This window comes from Ranitomeya variabilis, chromosome 2 (assembly GCF_051348905.1).
Source record: "Ranitomeya variabilis isolate aRanVar5 chromosome 2, aRanVar5.hap1, whole genome shotgun sequence".
NCBI classification, from domain to species: domain Eukaryota; kingdom Metazoa; phylum Chordata; class Amphibia; order Anura; family Dendrobatidae; genus Ranitomeya; species Ranitomeya variabilis.
This window is the reverse complement of record NC_135233.1, coordinates 721866959-721893719: the sequence shown is the minus strand read 5'-3', so window position 1 is coordinate 721893719 and position 26761 is coordinate 721866959. Positions and strand designations below refer to the sequence as shown.

The 26761-nt window shown below is 40.0% G+C and overlaps 1 protein-coding gene across 1 annotated transcript in view; it reads right to left on the bottom strand.

Moving 5' to 3' along the window:
* Positions 1 to 26761, bottom strand: part of SLC35F1 (solute carrier family 35 member F1) — a 642523-nt gene that overhangs the window by 76100 nt on the left and 539662 nt on the right. The window contains exons 4-5 of the mRNA XM_077292852.1: positions 20154 to 20313; positions 9925 to 10093 (exon numbers count right to left, since the gene is read on the bottom strand). Of these exons, the coding sequence (XP_077148967.1) occupies positions 9925 to 10093; positions 20154 to 20313 (329 nt within the window). The remainder of the gene's footprint in view (positions 1 to 9924; positions 10094 to 20153; positions 20314 to 26761) is intronic.

The window sequence follows — 26761 nt, the reverse complement described above, 5'->3', positions numbered from 1 at the left end:
CTGTGTGATGCCATCATGTCAATATGGACCAAAATCTCTGAGGAATGCTTCCAGCACCTTGTTTAATCTATGCCACGAAGAATTGCGGCAGTTCTGAAGGCAAAAGGGGTCCAACCCGTTACTAGCATGGTGTACCTAATAAAGTGGCCAGTGAGTGTATATATATATATATATATATATATATATATATATATATATATATATATATATATACATACAATGTTCAACATAAATGAATACCCCACCTTCGAATGGTAAGGTTTTAATCAATATCTCACTGAACACAAGAGCAATTTCTGAAATGTTGACCAGACTGAGTCTCATGGAACATTTTTTTAACCCATAGCATGAAAATAACAATATTATAATGTTCATTACAAAATATTAAATTTTACTCAATTTAGTTGATGCAAAAATTAATAGACTCCACATAAAAAGCTACTATATATTTTGTATGATCTTCATGATTTTTAAGGACACTACCAAGTCTTCTAGGTTTGGAATGAACAAGTTGGTGACATATTGCAAAACGTATCTTTCGTAAATGTGCCCTTACCCAACATGACGATGATCTAAAGCACACATCTGTTGCATTTCTGTCCAAGAACAGAGTGAAAGTGATTAAGTGGCCAAGTATGTCTGCTGATCTGAACCCAACTGAAAAACTTATGGGGAATTCTGAAGAGACACGCTGAGCATCACACTCCATCCATCTTCCAGGCTCTAAAAAAGGGTCATTCTTGAAGAATGGAAAAAGTAGGTGTTGCAATATGTCACCAACTTCTTAATTCCACGCCTAGCAGACTTGGAGGTCATCGAGGTCAGACGAAACTAGATGTAGTCATTTTTGATGAGGGGTGTATTTATTTTTGCATCAACTAATTTGAGCTAAACTGAAGATTTGTAATGAAAGTTACATTATTAAACTTATTTTCTAGTTATGGGGTAAAAATATATTTTATGAAATCAATCTTAATTTTAGAATTTTGTCTTGTATTTACAGGAAAGAAATATATCTTGGTACCGTGTTAGCCAGTAGATAGAAAAATATTTAGAATTGAGAGTCATCAGTGGTTGATACCTTTCAACTGTAACTGTTATATAACTATGTAACTGTTTATCACTCATGGTAATTCTGCTTCATGTCACCTGTCTTATCCATGGTTTTTTCTTTTCTTTTTTTTTTTTTCTGTGTTATGTTGTGCATAATTATGTGATTCTTCAGAATTCCTTTTAGTCTTTGCCTGATGAAGAGACCTGTGTAGTCTCGAAAGCTTGCAATTTACCATCTTTTCAGTTAGCCATTAAAAGGTATCAACCACTGAGGACTCTCTATTCTAAATATTTGTCTTGTATTTAGTGAGAGATTGATTAAAATCCCACTTCTCAAACATCTTGTATTCATTCATGCTGTGCACTGTGCGAGTGTATATATGTTCACAATTACTATCAAAGTTTTTTGCTGTTGAATTTTTCATTTCTCCTAGGTCCTTTGTGAAACGACCTTGGAATGGAACAATTTCAGAATAATTTTAAGAGGAAATATGTTAGTCAGATCTTTTAACTCAAGATTCTACCCTACATTGTGTTCATCTATTTTCATAAAAATAGTGGTTGATAATATTACAGATAGAGTATTAGAAAATGTATGAATTAATGAAAAAACTACCAATAGGTAAAGTAGAGATACATCACCAAAGTAATATACAGTTAGTCCTCGGGTTACAACGGTCTCGAGTTACATCGTTTCGTGGTTACAACGCTTTATACGAGGCCTCGTTCCGACTTACACGGTTTGCGTCGTAAGTCGAACTACATGCAACTACGTGCAGTGGCAGAAGAATAGAGTCCAGTACTGTACACTGTACCCGGTTACACGAGGAAAACGAGTCTCCTGCACGCCATAACACCCTAATTATGTAGGGTACTGTGTTAGGATAGGTGTTTGGATAGGCTAAGTGTTTGCAGTACTGTACTGTTATTATGGTACAGTACTGTATGAATGTATGGTCCGACTTACATCGAAATTCGGTTTACGACGCCGTGTAAGAACGGATCAACGTCGTAAGTCGAGGACTACCTGTATAGAGGATGTTGAAGCTACTGAATATAAGCAATACAAATTAAATTACTAGAGTTGAATATATCTATATCTACATACATTTATATCTAAAACAGAAAAGTAGATTGTAAACTTGAAGAGGGATAAATAATTATAAGAGTAATTTGGGTACCAATCATTGTATAACTGTGGCTTTATATCGCTATAATACAGGTAGTCTTATAATGTCTCTAGTAATACTAGTAATATTGATCTAATTATAATTTGTATAAAGAATTTTAACGACAGAATAATCTCTGATGCATTGAACCTTTACTGGGATTTCCATTTTAGAAGATACAAGACTACGAAGATACAAGACTACAGTAACAAAAATAATTTTTGTGGATCATAAAATGTAATCTAAGTGAGACAGATTCCTTACAACAGAATTCTATTTCGTTATGGAGAGTGTTAGGAGTCGAGTTCCCACCGCTGCACAGGGGGAATCTCGAACCATGTCTGCTGCAGTCTCTCATTCTGCATCAGCCACAGTGGAGCCTGCTCAGCGGAGACGTCGGTCCCAGCGTCTTGCTCAGTCTCACTCTGTGCAAAGGGTTACTGCTGCTTTTCCAGCTTCTGCCATTGAAGCTAGTGCTGGGCAGCGGCGAGCAGATGCTTTTGGGACTAAGTTCTGCTTTTCCCCTTCTGAGCATGCCCAGGGCAAGATCTCCCGTTGGAGATCGAGGGTCACATGCTCAGATACTGCAGCAGATCCCATTGGTCCTCCAGGAAGGTCCTGAAGGTGCTCAACTTCTGTGGAAGCCTCCAATTGGTCCTTCTGGGAAGGTCCTGTACATGCTGCAGCTATAAAAGGTTCGCATGGCCGCACTACCATGTGCTAGAATACACTTGTATATGTGTGTGTGTTGTGAGTGAAAGTCGCTCTTTAAATCATTCCCTCCCTTGTGTTTGAATGCTCGCGTAAGGAGGATGATTGTAATCTAGCGCCCGACTTGTAACCAACACTGGTACACAAACAGCGTCTATTGCTGTGACCGCCAGTGCGGCATCGTGCGCTATCACCGCACTTTCCAAACCCAAGTCTGGGTGATTAGTGGCGTCCGCCAGTGCGGCATCGCATGCACTCTCGTGCTATTTAATTATTAGTTTTGTTACGTGCGGTACTGCGGCCCTGTGACACTACAGGGTTCGCTTCTTTCACACAGGGTGAAGCTAACCCGTGTGTATCCTCATTGTACCGCCATATAGTCCGTCATTGCTTAGCAGCAGGTTCCATCTCTGCACGGTGGACCCCGGGCTGCGAACGCACCTTATTCCTTTTCTCTAATTATTTGGTGCGTTCCGCTAGCCCTAACAGAGAGTTACTCTAAAAATATGCAAAAGCATGACACTTTCATGCCAGTGCCGGTATGTGGGTCTATTAACAACAAGGAAGCCACATAAATCTTAGAAAGGTTTAGCTAATTACACAAACTTGAAATGGGAAATATTGAGCTCAGGCATCATTATTTTCTACTTTTAAACTTGTCATAATGAGCAGTTGGCATATAGGATTATTTATTCAGCAAATGTCCAGTAATTATTAGCTCAATATGACTTAAAATTCCAGGTAGAATTAATTCTGCCCCCTTGACACCCCCATGTGGAGTGGATATGTTTGAAACTCCTAGTCCAATAAATTTAGCAAATAATTTAAGTTAAAGTTAATCTGTCAGCAGAATTGCTCATTTTACCCTTTTACACAGATAAGTTTTCTTTCTATTAAGTCTATGACATCACGTGATTAAAACTGACTAGCTGACTCCTAAGCTCTATGTAGAAACAGGAGGTCAGTTTTCCTGTAAGAGTAATAAGTCATTGCAAAAGTCCCTGGCAGGAGTTGAAGAGGGTAATGATAATAGCAGGGACAAGAGACTTCCTGCTTCTACATTGAGCAGAGAAAAGAGAAGAATTAGATGGGTTGAAAGGAAAAATGAACAATTGTAAGTACACAGTGCTATATAGTATGAGGATTGTAATATATTAAGAGGATAAAATTTTGGATGGGAGGAGTGCTTCTTTAACCCCTTCATGACCCAGCCTATTTTGACCTTAATGACCTGGCCGTTTTTTGAAATTCTGACCAGTGTCCCTTTATGAGGTAATTGTTTTTTCGTGACATATTGGGCTTCATGTTAGTGGTAGATTTAGGTCGATAATTTCTGAGTTTATTTGTGAAAAAAACGGAAATATGGCGAAAATTTTGAAAATTTCGCAATTTTCACATTTTGAATTTTTATTCTGTTAAACCAGAGAGTTATGTGACACAAAATAGTTAATAAATAACATTTCCCACATGTCTACTTTACATCAGCACAATTTTGGAAACAATTGTTTTTTGCTAGGAAGTTACAAGGGTTAAAATTTGACCAGTGATTTCTCATTTTTACAACCAAATTTACAAAACCATTTTTTTTAGGAACCACCTCACATTTGAAGTCAGTTTGAGGGTTCTATATGGCTGAAAATACCCAAAAGTGACACCATTCTAAAAACTGCACCCCTCAAGGTGCTCAAAACCACATTCAAGAAGTTTATTAACCCTTCAGGTGTTTCACAGCAGCAGAAGCAACATGGAAGGAAAAAATGAACATTTAACTTTTTAGTCACAACAATTTTTTTATTTTCCCAAGGGTAAAAGGAGAAACTGGACCACGAACGATGTTGTCCAATTTGTCCTGAGTACGCTGATACCTCATATGTGGGGGTAAACCACTGTTTGGGCGCACGGCAGGGCTCGGAAGGGAAGGAGCGCCATTTGACTTTTTGAATGAAAAATTGGCTCCAATCTTTAGCGGACACCATGTCGCGTTTGGAGAGCCCCCGTGTGCCTAAACATTGGAGCTCCCCCACAAGTGACCCCATTTTGGAAACTAGACCCCCAAGGAACTTATCTAGAAGCATAGTGAGCACTTTAAATCCTCAGGTGCTTCACAAATTGATCCGTAAAAATGAAAAAGTACTTTTTTTATACACAAAAATTCTTTCAGCCTCAATTTTTTCATTTTCACATGGGCAACAGGATAAAATGGATCATAAAATTTGTTGGGCAATTTCTCCTGAGTACGCCGATACCTCATATGTGGGGGTAAACCACTGTTTGGGTGCACGGCAAGGCTCGGAAGGGAAGGCGAGCCATTTGACTTTTTGAATGGAAAGTTAGCTCCAATCGTTAGCAGACACCATGTTGCGTTTGGAGAGTCCCTGTGTGCCTAAACATTGGAGCTCCCCTACAAGTGACCCCATTTTGGAAAATAGACCCCCCCAAGGAACTTATCTAGATGCATAGTGAGCACTTTAAACCCCTAGGTGCTTCACAGAAGTTTATAACGCAGAGCCGTGAAAATAAAAAATAATTTTTCTTTCCTTAAAAATGATTTTTAGCCCAGAATTTTTTATTTTCCCAAGGGTAACAGGAGAAATTAGACCCCAAATGTTGTTGTCCAGTTTGTCTTGAGTACGATGATACCCCATATGTGGGGGTAAACCACTGTTTGGGCGCACGGCAGGGCTCGGAAGGGAAGGCACGCCATTTGGCTTTTTGAATGGAAAATTAGCTCCAATCATTAGCGGACACGATGTCACGTTTGGAGAGCCCCTGTGTGCCTAAACATTTGAGCTCCCCCACAAGTGACCCCATTTTGGAAACTAGACCTCCCAAGGAACTAATCTAGATGTGTGGTGAGCACTTTGAACCCCCAAGTGCTTCACAGAAGTTTATAACGCAGAGCCATGAAAATAAAAAATAATTTTTCTTTTCTCAAAAATGATTTTTTAGCCCACAATTTTTTATTTTCCCAAGGATAACAGGAGAAATTGGACCCCAAAAGTTGTTGTCCAGTTTCTCCTGAGTACGCTGATACCCCATATGTGGGGGTAAACCACTGTTTGGGCACACGTCGGGGTTCGGAAGAGAAGTAGTGATGTTTTGAAATGCAGACTTTGATGGAATGCTCTGCGGGCGTCACGTTGCGTTTGCAGAGCCCCTGATGTGCCTAAACAGTAGAAACATCCCAAAAGTGACCCCATTTTGGAAACTAGACCCCCAAAGGAACTTATCTAGATGTGTGGTGAGCACTTTGAACCCCCAAGTGCTTCACAGAAGTTTACAACGCAGAGCCTTGAAAATAATAAATGTGTTTTCTTTCCTCAAAAATATTTTTTTAGCCCAGAATTTTTTAATTTTCCCAAGGGTAACAGGAGAAATTTGACCACAACAGTTGTTGTCCAGTTTCTCCTGAGTATGCTGATACCCCATATGTGGGGGTAAACCACTGTTTGGGCACATGCCAGGGCTCGGAAGGGAAGTAGTGACGTTTTGGAATGCAGACTTTGATGGAATGGTCTGCGGGCATCATGTTACGTTTGCAGAGCCCCTGATGTGCCTAAACAGTAGAAACCCCCCACAAGTGACCCCATTTTGGAAAATAGACCCCCCAAGGAACTTACCTAGATGTGTGGCGAGCACTTTGAACCCCCAAGTGCTTCACAGAAGTTTACAACGCAGAGACTTGAAAATAAAAAATCATTTTTCTTTCCTCAAAAATGATGTTTTAGCAAGCAATTTTTTATTTTCACAAGGGTAACAGGAGAAATTGGACCCCAATAATTGTTGCCCAGTTTTTCCTGAGTACACTGATACCCCATATGTGGGTGTAAACCACTGCTTGGACACACGTCGGGGCTCGGAAAGGAAGTAGTGATGTTTTGAAATGCAGACTTTTATGGAATGGTCTGCTGTTGCCATGTTGCGTTTGCGGAGCCCCTGATGTGCCTAAACAGTAGAAACCCCCACAAGTGACCCCATTTTGGAAACTAGACCCCCCAAGGAACTTATCTAGATGTGTGGTGAGCACTTTGAACCCCCAAGTGCTTCACAGAAGTTTATAACGCAGAGCCGTGAAAATAAAAAATCATAATTATTTATCAGCAAGCAATTTTTTATTTTCGCAAGGGTAACAGGAGAAATTGGACCCCAATAATTGTTGCCCAGTTTGTCCTGAGTATGCTGGTACCCCATATGTGGGGGTAAACCACTGTTTGGGCGCATGTCAGGGCTCGGAAGGGAGGGAGCACCATTTGACTTTTTGAACGCAAGATTGGCTGGAATCAATGGTGGCGCCATGTTGCGTTTGGAGACCCCTGATGTGCCTAAACAGTGGAAACCCCTCAATTCTAACTCCAACACTAACCCCAACACACCCCTAACCCTAATCCCAACTATAGCCATAACCCTAATCACAACCCTAACCCCAACACACTCCTAACCACAACCCTAACCCTAATCCCAACCCTAACCCTAATCCTAACCCCAACACACCCCTAACCATAACCCTAACAACAAGCCTATTCTTAACCCTATTTCCAACCCTAGCCCTAATTCCAACCCTAACTCTAATTCCAACCCTAAGGCTATGTGCCCACGTTGCGGATTCGTGTGAGATTTTTCCACACCATTTTTTAAAAGTCCGCAGGTAAAAGGCACTGCGTTTTACCTGCGGATTTACCGCGGATTTCCAGTGATTTTTATGCGGATTTCACCTGCCGATTCCTGTTGAGGAACAGGTGTAAAACGCTGCGGAATCCGCACAAAGAATTAACATGCTGTGGAAAATACAACGCAGCATTTCCGCGCGGTATTTTCCGCACCATAGGCACAGTGGATGGTACTGTAAACCTGATGGAACACTGCTACGAATCCGCAGCGGCCAATCCGCTGCGGATCCGCAGCCAAATCCGCACCATGTGCACATAGCCTAATTCTAATGCTAACCCTTGCTCTAACCCTAACGCTACCCCTAACCCTAACCCTACCCCTAGTTCTAACCCTAGTTCTAACCCTAGTGAAAAAAAAAATATTTTCTTTATTTTATTATTGTCCCTACGTATGGGGGTGATAAAGGGGAGGTCATTTACTATTTTTTTTATTTTGATCACTGTGATAGGTTTTATCACAGTGATCAAAATGTAGCTGGAACGAATCTGCCGGCCGGCAGATTCGGCGGGCGCACTGTGCATGCGCCCGCCATTTTGGAAGATGGCGGCGCCCGTGGAGAAGATGGACGGACACCGGGAAGCTCGGTAAGTATGAGGGGGGGGGATCGGAGCACGGGGGGGTGGTCGGAGCAGGGGGGTGGGATCGGAGCACGGGGGGAGCGGGCAGGAGGATGGGGGAGCAGACAGGACGACGGAGGGGAGCGGAGCACAGGATGGAGGACTGGGGAGGAGATCGGTGGCGGTGGGGGGGCAGACCAGTGTTTCCAGCCATGGCCGATGATATTGCAGCATCGGCCATGGCTGGATTGTAATATTTCACCAGTTTTCATAGTGAAATATTACAAATCACTCTGATTGGCTGTTTCACTTTCAACAGCCAATCAGAGTGATCGTAGCCACAGGGGGGTGAAGCCACCCCCCCTGGGCTGAAGTACCACTCCCCCTGTCCCTGCAGATAGGGTGAAATTGGAGTTAACCCTTTCACCCGATCTGCAGGGACGCGATCATTCCATGACGCCACATAGGCGTCACAGGTCGGATTGGCACCGACTTTCATGACACCTACGTGGCGTCAAAGGTCGGGAAGGGGTTAAAGGAGTTCGGCTATGTTCATATGTCCAGTAGTTATTTCCATTTTGGATCTGTTTCAGGAAAACAAAAGCATCCCGTAGAAAACCCACTTATATGAATGGGGATGGAAATATCTTAAAACATCTTCACCAGCCGTGTTTAGCTGGATGAAAAAGCTAAATTTTCATCTATCCTAAAACAGATACCAACTTGATCCGTTTTTTATCACTGAAAATAGATCATAACGGATAATCATCTGTTAACAGATGTTTTTTTTTAAAGTCCTGTGCATTTCAAGAACACTAGAGATGTTCAGAGACACCTCTAGTAAAAAAATTTTCTCAAACAGAGCAAAAATGGACACAAAACATGAACCAAAATGAGGAAGTTTTTGCTCTATTTGTTAAGGTATGTTCCCATGGTCAGTAAACACTGTGGGTTGGACGCTGCGTACATCCGTAGCATCCAACCTGCAGCATCCAGATGTTACAGCATAGTGGATAGGATTTCAAGAAATTCCATGCCCACTATGCGTGCTGAGAAGCCTGCGGATCACCCAAGGAGATGGACCTGCGGCGCGTCTTTCCAGACTGCAGCATGTCAATTTATCTTGTAGAGACACGAGTCTCCGCAAGATAAATGTCACCAGTACAATGTATTGGATGCGATGATTCCGCAAGGTTCAATGAACACATGCAGAATCACATGTGTTCAAAAGCCGGCAGCGCTGCCGATTACTGACCGTGGGAACGTATCCTTATAGATCCAATTTTTTTTAAATCACTGGATTTAACAGACGGATGACAACTTGACATGTAAATAAAACCTAACACAAATACTGCTTTGTATACAATCAAGAACACATATTTAGAATATCTTTAGGTTGCTAAGAAGTCTTGAACACCAAAAATTATTGCGAGAGGCCTCAAACATCAGATGAAATGTTTAGGTGAGTTAAATAATACTAAGCAATAAAAAACTAAGGAGTTGTCTAGTTTAGAGAAACAAATCTCATATATGCCAGTGAGGGATTACTTGAGTTAATAGATGGGGATCTTTTCTTCTGAATCCTTGTCTTTTGGAATGGAGAGCAAGCATCTTTCATTCCGTCCTGTACTGCATTATACATAGAGGTGACCCAACCCTTCCCTATACATGCTAAGAAAATCTTATCCATACTTTCAATATGCTTGTCTTATTATTGCCAGAGTAAAGGTTAAATCTTCTTTTTCCATATACTCCCATATACTCACAGCTGTATTCCACTGAAGAAAGATCCGAAGAGTCCAATCATCCCTAGTAACTCAATTCGACTGAGATTTCGAACTATATACTCTTGACACACACTAGAAATCCCATATAGAGTGGCACCACCAAGGACCAAGACATCCCCAATTAATTTGCTATCCCCTGGAAAAAATTCTGTAGACAAAAAATAAAATAGAAAATGTGAAATATTTAAACGTAACATATACAGTTAAAAATATCATTTAACAAAGACATTTTCTTTAAATATAAGTAGGAGACTTTCTTCTATATTATGTGTAGAATACTCCTGAACATTATGTACTCAAATAGTAATTATTTTAACAGATTCTACTGAAATTGCTCCATGAGCGGTATTAAAAGCAAATTAGAAAACTGGTTTTCACATTAGTTCTGATAATATAATAGGCATAAGTCAAAAGTCTTTTTACTTATATATTCTAGAATTGTGTAAAAATAACAAAGCGTATTGAGATGTCTCTGATAGAGTGGTTGACCATTTCATATAATCTTGTGATTATTCATTAGGGAATTGAGACATTTGAGCGGATTCATCTAAGCTTTTACAACAGAAAAATGTAAAAGTGTTAAGAAGTTGTACTAATTTTGCACAACAAGGAATTGTGCAAAAGTTTGAATCAACTCCATCAAAATGGGCAGAGCTGGGGAGGAGCCAAGGTAGGACATGGCCGTGGCTTTGAATTTGGTGTCTTCTACTCCAGCAAGACTCTCATAATAAGTCCCATTTTTTTTTTACAACAATACAGTAATGTACATTTATTGTAAGCTGGAAAAAGGCAATGTTTCTGACCAAAATTTGCCTTTGTCAAGCAAAGTATAAAAACAAACAACTTGAAAGGCTATATAGCCAAGAACGCTAATGGGCTATTACTTCTTCCATTGATTTGCTGTTGTAGAAAAACTACATAATCTAAATGTCTCTTATTAAAATCTCATAGAAAAAGAAAAATATTAATTTAAGATTTAATATTATTTAGTCACAACTCTAGAAAACAAAGTTGGGACATTGGAGTAACAGAATAGAACAAGGTCAAGTTACAAGCTGAGTCAAGCACAGAAATCCATGAACAAGCAAACACCAGAGTTCAGGGAGCTTGCAGGCACAATGTCTAGCAACTGAAGCATGAGGCTATGAATATACAGTATATACAGTATAAAGGGTGTGATACTACTGACCAATAGGCCAGGGCAGGGAGATGATTACACCTGCTGGGCTTCTGGACAGTAACACACCTATTAGCCTGGCTGAGGAGAACCACATTTCTCAGCCAAACTAATCCCTTGCTGGACAGTAACTGCACTATTGGATCCTACATCTCCCTTAGCAACAGCGCCCTTTTCAGGACGAATATGGCGGTACCTGGTGATTATAGCAGATAAAGCTGGAGCGCATCTGGGTGGAGATATGACAACAATATCATTGACCACTTATAGGCAGCTATTGATGACCCTATACCCATGAGAGTAAACTCCCCAATAATGACAACTCACAAAATAATTACAAACTGTAGTGAAGGCTATCATATTAATTCTGAATTGAACAGAGTTACTGTTTGTTATTGTTCCAAAAAGCATATCTCATAACAATCTGTAATGCAGGGTTTAGTTCTAGCAACATGAACGGATCCAACAACAGGTCTACGCCCGAGAGTGACGATCAACATCTTATCATCATGTGTCAGAAAGAACTAATCAACCTGTCACAACAGTCAGTAATACAATTGGGACTATGTATGCTTCCTTTAACAACACTGACATAACCATTATAACAATGCGTTGGGACCTTGCTTCATCATAGAAGCTACAAAAGCCAATCAGCGACAACAGAATTCAGTCCATTGGCTCAAGAACAATCCTGGTAACCAAATAACAGCAGGGCTGGTTTTAAACAAAGTGGGGCCCTGGGCAAAACTTTAAAATGAGGCCCCAAACACTAACATATTTCACCATCACAGAAACATTTCGGTTGTATTTACATGCACATGAGTTCAGATCCTTAAATGAGTGTGATCGACAATATTGAAGTCATTTGTCTCTTGTTTCCCAGCCTCTTTACACCAGCTGAGCAAGAATGATGGGGACAGAACGATTACTAGTAGATCAATCTGTCCCTATACATATCATGTTAGCAGCAGCACATCTGCAGTTTACACCTGGCGATTTGCTGCTGACAACAATGATTTTTGTTCCTGCATAAGCAATCCAATCACTCGATAAATAGGCAGCATTTTGCTCATTTAGTATAATGCATGCCATAGTCCTCCATATAGTATAATATACTCCCCATAGTACTCCACATAGTATAATACAGTCCTGACAGTCATCCGTATAGTATAATGCACTCCCCATAGTCCTCCATACAGGGATAATGCACTCCTCATAGTCCTCCATATAGTATAATACACTAGACGTAGTCCTCGATACTGTATAATGCACAGCCTATAGTCTTCAATATGGTATAATGTTCCTATAGTCCTCATATTGTATAACGCACCCACATAGTCCTCCATATGGTACAATGCACTCCCTATAGTATAATGCACCCCGTAGTTCTTCATATAATATAATGCATTTTCATTAGTCCTCCAGACAGTATAATGCATTCCCCATAGCCCTGCATATAGTAAAATGTATTCCCATAGCCCTCCATACAGTATAATGCATTCCCCATAGTCCTCCATACAGTATAATGCACCCAATAGTCCTTCATACAGTACAATGCACACCCATAGTCCTCCATACAGAATAATTCAGCCCCCATATAGTACATAAAGTATAATGCACTCCTCATGGTCCTTGATAGAGTACAATGTGGCCCCATAGAGTGCAATGTGGCTCCATAGAGTACAATGCGGTCCCATAGTGTACACTGCAGCCCCATAGAGTACAATTAGGCCCCATAGACTACAATGTGACCCCATAGACTATAATGCAGCCCCATAAAGTATAATGTGGCCCCATAAAGTATAATGCCACTTTATGTAGTATAATGCAGCCCCATATAGTATAATGCTGCTCCCTTAGAGTATAATGCAGTCGTATATGGTATAATGCAGCCCCCATGTGATATAATGCAGCCACATATGGTATAATGCACCCCCATATGATATAATGCAGCCTCATAGAGTATAATGCAGCCCCATATAGTATAATGCAGTCCCATAGGCTATAATGCAACCCCATATAGTATAATGCAGCCCCGTACAGTATAAAGTAGCCTCATATACTATAATGCCGCCCTATATAGTATAATGCAGCTCCATATAGTATAATGAAGCCCCCATATAGTATAATGAAGCCTCATATAGTATTATGCAGCCCCATATAATACAATGCACCCTCAGTATAATGCAGCCCCATATAGTGTAATGCAGCCTCATATGGTATAATGCAGCCCCATATAGTATAATTCAGCTCCAAATAGTATGATGCTGCCCCATATTCCTCCAATATTATGTCCACCACAATGTGCTCACAGAAATAAATACATACCTCCCCCCATTCTCCCGCTACTTTGGTCTCCTCAGCAGCGTTGCGCTTGATGAACTGATGTCATCCCACCCGCAGTGTCAGATGCAAAGGGGTAATGATGGGAGAGGGAGCATCAGCTAATGATCTCTTCCAGCATGGCTTCAAACTATATTGGCATCTATGATGCTGATACAGCTGAATGCACGATGTTAGGGGTGTCCAGCGCCAGGCCACCCCGACTCACGGGCCCCATAGCGATTGATTGGTGTGCTGCTATTAGCAGCACACCACTTGCTGGGGATGTGGGGGCAAATGTCTTGCTTGCCTGCCCCTAATGCTGGCCCTGAATAGCAAATCACCAATCATCATTCCTCCACCGATGGTGTCAAAGCAGATATAAGAAAACAGCATTGAAAAGTGTTATATCTTAATGACAAAGGGTAATTACTAATTAGATTATAAAAGGGGAAAAAAAAGAAGAGAACAAACAAAATAAGGTAGAATGGGGGACAAGAAAACACAGAACAAAATCCTATCTACCAACCAATCAAGTCCAAGAAAAATGGACTTTTAGCACTATACTTTTCACTTTGACCACATTCCCCTTCATAGTTACCTTAAAAAATTACTATTGTAATTCCACCTGAAAATATATAAAATGTATACTAGAGGATACAACAGTAGGTAAAGGATAGCATCTTGTATTCCATATTGAGATGATTTGGGTTCACCTTGCCCAACCTTCTAATCCACATAATTTTAACATTCTACCCCTGTTACATGCCACTCTTTAATGGGGTGCACTATTGATCATTTGATACCGGAGATTACTCAGATTATGCTAATTGTCCTAGATATGACTAGGTACACGATATTCAATTCTCTTCATTCTAATATTTGATTGTTGCTGGCATTGTTTCAGAGGTTGTGTAGCCTCACCCACATACAGTATTGTAGCCCGCAATGGCAATAATAAAATAGACTGTAAAATCAGTGTGGCATGTAAAGTGACCATTTATTTTAAAACTCTTTTCCAAATGGGAGTGTCTAAAGGTATCACCTCTTGATAATGATTTTATAATTGCAACAAGATAAGCTGGGGGAAAGTCCCATAATTTGGTTGAATCAGAAATCTTTACTATGTAGAGATTTTGCTCAATGATATGTCATAAGTGGATGATCACAAAACTTCTCAAGTTCTGGACGAGAATTCTTACTATTGGCCAAAATCGACGAAGGATGTGACTACAATATTAACCAAATGTATAGACAAAGGGTATTTATTTCTCTTCAACTTTTCACCGCATCTAAGGATCTTAAAGTTCTTTCCAAATCATCCTGTGGGTACCTCCTTACTCTAAAATGTATCTTCATTTCTCCTTTTTGACTTACTCTACATTGGACATCAGTAGTCATCCTTTTGGTACTGATTATCCAGGAGGGACTTCATAGTTGTTGGGAAGATAAAACCTATCATATAGTAGAAATTAATTTCTATGAGTTTCTTTTTTGTAAAAATCCTTCAAAAACAGAATCAGTGGCCCATCAGTTCTCTTGGATAAAATAGCCTTGCATGTTGTTTGTTTTTACACTGTTGTCTTTTTTATTTTGGCTTAGTGACGGAGCCAATTTGCAGCTTAATGACCAGGCCAATTTTTACAATTATGACCACTGTCATTTTATGAGGTTATAACTCTGGAACGCCTTAACGGATCTGTCTGATTCTGAGATTTTTTTTTTGTGACATATCGTACTTCAGGCTAATTGTAAAATGTCTTCAGTATTACTTGCGTTTATTTATGAAAAAAAACAGAAATATGGTGAAAATTTTTTAAATTTTGCAGTTTTCAAGCTTTTAATTTTTATTCCCTTAAATCAGAGAGATATGTCACACAAAATAGTTAATAAATAACATTTCCCACATGTCTACTTTACATCAGCACAATATTGGAAACAAAGTTTTTTTTGTTAGGAAGTTATAAGGGTTAAAAGTTGACCAGCGATATATCATTTTTACAAGAAAATTTACAAAACCATTTTTTTCAGGGACCATCTCATATTTAAAGTCACTTTGAGGGGTGTACATGACAGAAAATACCCAAAAGTGATACCATTCTAAAAACTGCACCCCTCAAGGTGCTCAAAACCACATTCAAGAAGTTTATTAACCTTTTACGTGCTTCACAGGAACTGAAGCAATGTGGAAGGAAAAAATTAACATTTAACTTTTTTTTACAAACATTTTACTTCAGAACCAATTTTTTTATTTTCACAAGTGTAAAAAAATAAAATGGACCACAAAATTGTTTGTGCAATTTCTTCTGAATACGCCGATACCCCATATGTGGGGTAAACCACTGTTTGAGTGCACGGCAGAGCTCGGAAGGGAGGGAGCGCCGTTTGACTTTTTCAATGCAGAATTGGCTGGAATTGAGATCTGATGCCATGTCACGTCTAAGAGCCCCTGATGTGCCTAAACAGTGGAAACCCCCCACAAGTGACACCATTTTGGAAACTAGACCCCTTAAGGAACTTATCTAGATGTGTGGTGAGCACTTTGAACCCCCAAGTGCTTCACAGAAGTTTATAATGTTAAGCCATGAAAATAAAAAATCCTTTTTCTTCCTCAAAATTGATTTTTTAGCCCACAATTTTTTATTTTCCCAAGGGTAACAAGAGAAATTGGACTCCAAAAGTTGTTGTCCTGAGTATGCCGATACCCCATATGTGGGGGGGACCACTGTTTGGTCACACATCGGGGCTCGGAAGGGAAGTAGTGACGTTTTAAAATGCAGACTTTGATGAATGGTCTGCGGGTGTCATGTTGTGTTTGCATTGCCCCTGATATACCTAAACAGTAGAAACCCCCCGCAAGTGATCCCATTTTGGAAACTAGACCCCCCCAAGGAGCTTATCTAGATGTGTGGTGAGCACTATGAGCCCCCAAGTGCTTTACAGAAATTTATAACATAGAGCCGTGAAAATAAAAAAATATTTTTTTCACAAAAACTTTTCAAATTTTGAATTTCAAAAGGTTAACAGGAGAAATTGGACCACAAAAGTTGTGCAATTTGTCCTGATTACTCTGATACCCTATATGTGGGGGGTACCACTGTTTGGTCGCATGGAAGAGCTCGGAAGGGAAGGAGCACCATTTTCGAATGCAGACTTTGATAAAATGGTCTACGGGCATCATGTTCCGTTTGCAGAGCCCCTGATGTGCCTAAACAGTAGAAACCCCCCACAAGTGACCCCATTTTGGAAACTAGACCCCCCAAGAAACTTATCTAGATGTGTTTTGCGACCTTTGAACCCTCAAGTGTTTCACTAAAGTTTATAACTCAGTGCCGTGAAAATAAAAAATCATTTTTTTCCACAAAAAAGATTTTTTAGCACGCAATATTTATTTTTCCAAGGGTAACAGGAGAAATTGGACCCCAAAAGTTGTTGTCCAATTTGTCCTGAGTACGCTGATACCCCATTTGTGTGGGTAAACCACTGGTGGGTGCACGGCAGAGCTCAGAAGGCAGGGAGCACCATTTGACTTTTTGAACGCAAAATTGGCTGGAATCATTGGTGGTGCCATGACGCATTTGGAGACCCCCCTTATGTACCTAATCAGTGGAACCCCTCAATTCTAACTCCAACACACTCCTAACCCTAATCCCAACCATAACCCTATCCCCAACACACCCCTAATCCCAACCATAACCCTAATCACAACCCTAACCCCAATACACCCTAACCCTAATCTTAGCACACCCCTAACCCTAATCCCAACACACCCCAAACCTAATCCCAACCATAACCCTAACCACAAACCTAACCCTATTCCCAACACTAATCCTAATCCCAACCCTAACCATAATCTCAACCCTAACCCTAATCCAAACCCTAATCCTAACCTTAACCCTAATCCCCACCCTAACTGTAATCCCAACCCCAACCCTGATCCCAACCCTAACCCTAATCCCAACTCTAACCCTAACTTTAAAAATTTTAAAAAACTGACGGTCACATCCAAACATAGACTAAGTGTGAACAGGTGCTGAACCTAAAATCACCAACTCATATACACTTTCAAACAGAAAAGGCAGCACTCTGTAGCACCATAGCATGCAAACATAAAACATGAAAATTGAATTGCATTACTGCATTAGAAATATGAAAAATTGAGAAAGTTTAGCGCATAAATTGGACAATTCATGTGTACCTGCAAGCCACATTAAGGCATTTCTCGCTTCCAGGACCTAGCAATGCCTTTCCTAATCCTAACTTTAGCCCCAACCCTATCACTAATTTTAGCCCCAACCCTAACTCTAACTTTAGCCCAACTCGCTTTAGCCCATCTGTAACACTAATGGGAAAATGGAAATATATTTTCTTTATTTTATTATTTTTTTCTAACTAAGGTGGTGATAAAGGGGTTCATTAACTATTTTTTTTATTTTGATCACTGTGATAGGGTCTATCAAAGTGATCAAAATGAACCAATAGGAAGAATTTTCCTATTGTTGCCGGGAGCCAGCAGATCTTGGTGGGAGCACTGCACATATGCCTGCCATTTTCGTACTGGAAGAAGTCGCCAGCGGCCGTGCGGGGAAACAGGAGGATGGAGGGACACCGGGAGAAACTGGTAAGTATCAGGTGTGATCGGAGACCCTATTTCTCTGTCCTTTGATGTGCGATCACATTAGAGGACAGAGAAATGTAATGGCAAATCGTGCTTTTTTCGGTCGCCATTATACTGTTAATAAAGGCGATCGCCACCTGGGAGTTGGTTAAAACCGACCGAATCATGTTCTCTGGGGTCTCGGCCACCCCCGACAGCTGAGACCCCAAAGAAAATCTGACTCTGGGGGGTGCTATACATTTTTTCCACAGCGCCGTAATGGCGCTGTGGTTTAAGTACCCTTAACTACTGCCGTTAAAAGGCGTATCGGCGGTCGTTAAGGGCTTAGCAAAGGCAATATTTTGGCCAAAATATTACCCTTTTACCTGATTATGTGTTTGACCAATAAAGAACTTGACTATTGGAATGTTCTGATGCATTGGATGCATTTTTTCTGTGGATACATTGTTGTCCTGGTGGGTAATCAAGCCAAGAAAGCATAGGGCCAGGGAAGTGGTGCATAGGAAGCAGAGTAGCAACCAAAAGTTTTGTTGCTATGTCTGGTTATTGTGGTGCTATTTTCCTGGTGATTTTAATAAACCGGAAGCAAATGGTTGTCAGCTATAAGAATGAAAATTGTGCTTGACATTGTTTTATCCCTTTATGTGTTAATTTTCAATGTTTGCTGGGCTAAATGTTTTGCATATTTTGTCATGAGTAGTCAAATTTTGGCTAATTTTTTTTTGGGGTGTGTTTTGAGGTTAAAACATGGCAAAAACAAAGACAAATTTATCAGCAGATGTCAGGAAGCTTATTATTCTGAGAGTGAAGTCAGGCAAAAGCCAAAATGAGATAACTACGGAATTCACTTGCTCTCAGAGTCTAGTGTCAGGTATAATAATGATAGAAAAAAAGAAGGTTATGGAACAGCTGACACACCTAGAAGTGGACGACCACGGTAAACTTCTTCTAAAGTTGTTCACATTATTAAGAAAAAGTCAGAATCTGATGCTTATTAAAGTGCTATGCAGATTTTGCACTAAATAAATGAAGAATATGGGGTCAAAGTGAGTTGCCAAACTGTGGTGCGATGGCTAAGAGCAGTAGGGTTGAATGCACGCATTCCAGTCAATAAGCTTTTCATCTCTGCAAAGAAGCGGAAGGTCCGACTTCAATTTGCCAAAGAACACAGCCAATGGAAAGAGACAGATTGGTCTAAGGTGTTATGGTTGGATAAATCCAAGTTCAATCTGATTGGTAGTGATAGCAAGCACTATATATACTGCCCAATTAGGAGACATAATGATGTAAGGTACCAAACACCTACAGTGAAACATGGTGGTGGCAATGTCATGGTTGGGGGCTGGTTTTCTGCATCTGCCATTGGCCCTCTGCGTAGAATTGATGGAAATATAAATGCTACCATGAACAAGGATATACTGAAGAATGTAATGCTGATACATGGTAAAAGCAAAGTAGGCAGGGGCAAGAAATTCCAACAAGACAATGATCCTAAGCACACCTCCAATTTAGTAAAAAATTGGTTAGCAAAGAAAAATGCTTGCCTGTTGCAACGACCAAGCCAATCACCGGATTTAAACCCTATAGAGCACCTTTGGGATGAGTTAGGGCAATGAGTTAGGTCCCCTACCCATAGCAATAAAAATTAATTGTTTGCAGATTTGCAAATGGAATGGAACAAGATCCCTCAGGATGTTTTGAATACCCGAGTGACTTCAATGCCCGTTGGTGTGGTGCAGTAATTAAAGCAAGAGGTCATGCTACAAAATACTAAGTTATGGCATTGTAAATAATGAATTACTCTCTATGTTGTGATCAATAAATAGTATATGCAAAACTTTTGGTAGTCAGTTTTCTTTAATTAAATGACCATACCTGTATTCTATAGCATTTTGGTTAAAGCTAAGGTCTTGCGTGATGACAACTTCATGCACTGTCAATTCATCACCAGCAAAATGGCATCACAACAATCAGACAGAAGTAATCAGACTTTTAATAAAAAAAAATGCAAAACTTTTGGTTGCTATTCTATATAAGAACATTGTAGTGCAGTTATGTAAGAACATTAGTAAATGTAACCGTATGATTTACCTTCCTTTTGTTGTCTTCCCATAAGAACATCGGCTCCTGCCATGCAGCCTATTCCTAAGATACAAGCTACTGCCCCAATGAAGTGTAAAATCTTATATCGCACCAGTAAGAAAAACCAGGACAGTAGTATGACAACAGGAATCACAAAACAATTAAGTAACTGCAAAAAAAAAGAAAACAGAATAGTAATTATTGTACAATATCTATAACAAACATTGTAAATAGTTGACTTGTAATATGGCTTAGTTGATTTATACAGTAATATAGATATAATATGGCAACTGACAAGATTAGTAACCAGTCTCCAATGCAAAAGTAATAGCTCCACTATTACATTGTTTCATACAGGATTGAGATGAGCGGATCTTTGGAAGTTTGAGTTTGACAACTTCTCCAAATTTAGATTTGTGGTGAATAAAGTGCATGAATCTCAATAATAGAAAGCTTGTATTTGCTTGGAAAATACATGGGGGTGGGGGAGGGTGGAGAGATAGAGGACTCCACTAACATAAGAGTTTACACTCAACTGGCAAGAGAGAGGATCCCGCTGACCAAAAGCTCACTTTACCGAAGAAAGAGTCTTACCCAGTGACTCTGGAGATGGAAGGCGACTCTGCTGTACAAACTGTGCTCCTCTGGGAGCCACTGATCTGCGATGGCTCAGGTACTGACCACCACTGTGCTAGATATGTTAATCTGCTAGATGTCATAGCTGCAGGGCATTATGGGGAAGCCGGCACGGTAACACAAAATAATAGTAGCCGGTTTTCTGGTGCTTCACTAGTGTGGGAAACGGTGCCAGGCTAGGATTGTTTTTGCTTGGCAAAACGCAAATCAAATCTCAAAATGAATTGAATAGCGAATTTCAGGAAATTTGATTTGAACTCGATCTTCCACTGGTCGATTTGCTCATCTCTATACAGGATCTAATTATAGTATGAGAAGGAATTATTCACTTGTACATTGTGTGCAAAAATATTAGGCAACTGAGTATTTTGACCATATCATAATTTTTATGCATATTTTCCAAGCTGTTTAATCCCTTAGTGACGGAGCCAAATTTTTGAAATCTGACCAGTGTCACTTTATGTGGTAATAACTCTGCAACGCTTCAACAAATCCCAGTGATTTTGAGACTGTTTTTTCGTGATACATTATACTTTATGATGATGGTAAATTTAGGTCAATATGTTTTGTGTTTATTTATAAAAAATATCAAAAATTTGAGAAAAATGTTAAAAAGCTAGCAATTTTCTAAATTTGAATGATTATCCCTTTAATCCAGATGGTCAAACCATTAATAAATACAGTGCCTACAAGTAGTATTCAACCCCCTGCAGATTTAGCAGGTTTAATAAGATGCAAATAAGTTAGAGCCTTCAAACTTCAAACAAGAGCAGGATTTATTAACAGATGCATAAATCTTACAAACCAAAAAGTTTTGTTGCTCAGTTAAATTTTTATAAATTTTAAACATAAAAGTGTGGGTCAATTATTCTTCAACCCCTAGGTTTAATATTTTGTGGAATAACCTTTGTTTGCAATTACAGCTAATAATCGTCTTTTGTAAGACCTGATCAGGCCGGCACAGGTCTCTGGAGTTATCTTGGCCCACTCCTCCATGCAGATCTTCTCCAAGTTATCTAGGTTCTTTGGGTGTCTCATGTGGACTTTAATCTTGAGCTCCTTCCACAAGTTTTCAATTGGGTTAAGGTCAGGAGACTGACTAGGCCACTGCAACACCTTGATTTTTTGCCTCTTGAACCAGGCCTTGGTTTTCTTGGCTGTGTGCTTTGGGTCGTTGTCTTGTTGGAAGAAGAAATGACGACCCATCTTAAGATCCTTGATGGAGGAGCGGAGGTTCTTGGCCAAAATCTCCAGGTAGGCCGTGCTATCCATCTTCCCATGGATGCAGACCAGATGGCCAGGCCCCTTGGCTGAGAAACAGCCCCACAGCATGATGCTGCCACCACCATGCTTGACTGTAGGGATGGTATTCTTGGGGTCGTATGCAGTGCCATCCAGTCTCCAAACGTCACGTGTGTGGTTGGCACCGAAGATCTCGATCTTGGCCTCATCAGACCAGAGAACCTTGAACCAGTCAGTCTCCGAGTCCTCCAAGTGATCATGAGCAAACTGTAGACGAGCCTTGACATGACGCTTTGAAAGTAAAGGTACCTTACGGGCTCATCTGGAACGGAGACCATTGCAGTGGAGTATGTTACTTATGGTATTGACTGAAACCAATGTCCCCACTGCCATGAGATCTTCCCGGAGCTCCTTCCTTGTTGTCCTTGGGTTAGCCTTGACTCTTCGGACAAGCCTGGCCTCGGCACGGGAGGAAACTTTCAAAGGCTGTCCAGGCCGTGGAAGGCTAACAGTAGTTCCATAAGCCTTCCACTTCTGGATGATGCTCCCAACAGTGGAGACAGGTAGGCCCAACTCCTTGGAAAGGGTTTTGTACCCCTTGCCAGCCTTGTGACCCTCCACGATCTTGTCTCTGATGGCCTTGGAATGCTCCTTTGTCTTTCCCATGTTGACCATGTATGAGTGCTGTTCACAAGTTTGGGGAGGGTCTTAAATAGTCAGAAAAGGCTGGAAAAAGAGATAATTAATCCAAACATGTGAAGCTCATTGTTCTTTGTGCCTGAACTACTTCTTAATACTTTAGGGGAACCAAACAGAATTCTGGGGGGTTGAGGGGTTGAATAATAAATGACCCTCTGAAAAAACTTTTCACAATTTAAAAAAAAAAATAAACAAAGAAATAACATTCTTTTTTGCTGCAGTGCATTTCACACTTCCAGGCTGATCTACAGTCCAAATGTCACAATGCCAAGTTAATTCCAAATTTGTAAACCTGCTAAATCTGCAGGGGGTTGAATACTACTTGTAGGCACTGTAACATTTCCCACATGTCAGCTTTACATCAGCACCATTTGTAAAATGTTATTTTATTTTGTTAGCATTTTAGGAAGTTTAAAAATGTAGCAGCAATTTTTCATTTTTTCAAGGAAATTTACAAAATTTATTTTTTAGGGACCTATCCATGTTTGATGTGACTTTAGGGGTCCCATATATTGGGAAACCGCCAAACGTGATACCATTTTAAAAACAGCACCCCTAGACATATTGAAAACTGCTGTCAGGTAGTTTATTAACCCTTCAGGTGCTTTACAGGAATTAATGCAAAGTGGTATGACAGAAATGAAATGTGTATTTTTACCCCCTAAATGCCTCTAACGTCTTAACAGATTACTACAGCTGTCAGACTATAAGGCCGCTATTTGGTCATGAATTGCCATCACAAACACCAGGACCACAAAATAATGATCTGAGGGCACCAGTTTGGATAAAGAGGAAGCCCCCACACTCTGTTAACCATTTATAATGATGTAGTCACTATTGACAGCAGCATCTAAGGGGTTAAACAGATTTGGAAGGTGCAAACACTGATCGTGGCTGATACAGCAAGTTGTTCGAGGTATACAGAATTATTAGGCAACTTGTTTTCCTCGGGCAAAATGGGCTAAAAAACAGGCTTAACTGACTCTGAAATGTCAAAAATTGTTAAAAGTCTTACAGAGGAATACAGTTCTCTTGAAAATACTAAGATATTGGGATGCGATTACAGAGCCATGAAAAGTTTTGTTACAAGTAGTCAACAGGTTCACAAAAAATGTTGAGAAAAAAATGCCAAAGATTTGAGAACAATTAGACACAAAGTGACCAGGAACCTATTATCCTCCAGGGCAGTCACATTCCAGATCTGCACTCTTCCTAGAGTGCCCAGAAGTACAAGGTGTTCAGTGCTTGGCCAAGCGAAGGAATGCTGAAACTCCTACAGCATTGAAAAGGCACAGAAGTTAAAAAACCAAGACTGGGCCAAGAAATATCTGAAGACAGATTTTTCAAAGGTTTTATGGACTAATGAGATGACAGTGGCTCTTGAAGGTCAGAGGGATGAGCGCAACCCTGGCTCAGTAATAGGCACAGACCTCAACTTTGAAGATGTAAGGCTTACGACTGATTGAAAAGAAGGGTGGCTATAGGATACTGATATATTTTTTAAAAGTTAGAATTGCATTTTTGTACATTTTGAGTTGTTTGGTTATTATTCTCACTTTAACTGACGAAAGTAAACAATTGAGATAAGAAAATTATTTTTCAGTTAGTTGCATAATAATCCTGCACACTAATAGTTTCCCAACAAATATGCACACAGACAGTAGATATTCTAAGAAAGAAAAAACTCAATTTTTAATTTCTTAAAAATCCAAGTTTATTAACCTTTTGGATTGACTAACATAACTGTACTTATTCAATAATAAAATGAATCGTGAAAAATACAAATTGGCTAATAATTGCACAAGCAGTGTACACTGAGATAGCTCTGTTAATGATGATCACAACATTGCTTAATTAGCATGATAAGTCATTATAATTACTGCATTAGTGTAATCAAGGACATTGTAAAGTTAGAGCTAGTTGTAGATAGAAATAGTTCCAAGAGATTTTTTTCATAACCCAAAAGAATTAAACATAGCATAGCCTATACTTTACACATAATGCTCGAGAAACAGGGAACCTGTATCTAGAAAGAGCAAATATTACCTAAATCAGTCAACAGCTTTCTATCTTGAGGGAACCCCACAAAACATCTCTGAACAAATATTAAACCAGTCAAAGGTGGAATGCTCTGGGTCCTGATGCTCCTTTCTTCATCAATTTTATAGTGATCAAGAGAATTTCAGTGGTCAGACAATTATCGCCTATGATAAATGTCATTCATAAGGAAACCCTTTAAGAAGAAAGAGCCTGATTGATTAAAAAAACCTCTTAGTAGTATTTTGCTAAGTAAATTACACACATGGCCATCTTGGTGCTGTGATACTGATTAAATCAATACCTGTGGTGAAGCAATCCATTTTGTGGTTTTTGTGTAACCAGGGTTTGAAGTTTTCTTATAATTATAGCTTCTTGCATCGGGTTCTTCAGCTTCGCCACGGCCCCTCTGCTGCTTCTGTTGACTTTATCGTCTTCCTGAATTAAACTTTGCGCCAGCAGCGTCTGTGCACATTGATCTCCTGGCAGCTCTCAAGAAAATGGAGTCGATGGTGGCACATGCGCAGATTTATGTCTTGGCTCAATGATGATAATGAGATCTCAATGTGTGTATGCACCGCCACCAGCGCGCTAAAGACCACTGGAAGTTCTGTTTGTGCATGTGCCGTCACTGGCTCCATTTTCCTTATGGCTGCCAGGAGATTAATGTGCGCTAGAGCGAAGTTTAAACCTGGACAATGATAAAGACACCAGGTGTAGCTGAGGGGCTGTGGCAGAGTCGAAGACCCAATCCACAGTCCCGCCCCGATGACCGAAGCTATGATTACAAGACAACTTCAAACCCTGAATGTACAAAATCCACAAAACAGATTTCTTCACCACAGGCATTGCTTTAATCACTATCAAAACGCCAATATGGCCATGTGTGTAATAAGCAAAATCCTGGTGACAGGTTCTCTTTAAGACTAGTATTGTGCACACTGGTTTCAATGAAAGGACTGCTAAAGTGAAACGTTTTAATACCTACCTTTGTATAGAGAAATGTATTGATACACACCTATTTACAAACATTCTGATGATTGCATATTCAATTTTTGTTTCGGTCATTGGAATACGGTGGGAAGATACAGTATGTGCATTCGCTCCTTGTGTCCTGGAGTCTCCCTGTGCTCGTATCTTTATGCAGCTCCAAATACCCGGTCATGTGATCTGTCAGCTGATGCATCATATGGTCGGTTACATCGGCGGCTTCATGACGCAGGCGCCGGCTGACTTCCAAGTTCTCCTGGCATCGGATATGCTGACATTCCTCTGTCTCACGCCATTTGACTGCGGGAGCACTATATATCAACTATGTCCACACATACGTCAACCCCTGGAGAAGGCTAGTTCCAAAACGTGCATTGGGGTTTGGCGCCACACCACTAGCAGTTGCCTACATTGTCGGTATGTTTGTTTAATCCTATTTATCCATTTTAATGTTATTGTGATTGCCTTTTATTGTCCAATTTCTTGACACATGGTTTATTCATTGTCTATATTTTTCCCTTTATCTTTATGTTCGATGATACCAGTGCATTACAGTTATGATTGATAATTATGTCTTTTACAGGGCTATCTAGCATTAATATATTACTAGCATTAATAGATTTTGGATAGAGATCTCTACAATCATGTTTCCCTGCCTTACTTTGTGCTGCTATGTGCCAGTACATGCCCATAGACACTTCAATAAAGGTCTTTTTATGTATGTAATATGTCTGATATTATCTTTGACCGATTCTCGGGTTCCTTCTTTTCGGTTCTTTATCACTTCCGAGTGGTTTCCACTTCAGTCCGCTGGCGTATTTCTATGTACTATTTTTGATTAGGTTTTTATATGTATAATCAATTTATATTTATACGCCTTATGCCTCTTTTCCATATCCAATTGGTTTAACTAGAGTACAACGTGCCTAAAGACCTCCATATATATTAGACTAATGTCGATTGAACACACCAATGTTGGTGAATTCGGCTAATGGTCTGTATTGGGTGCCGTC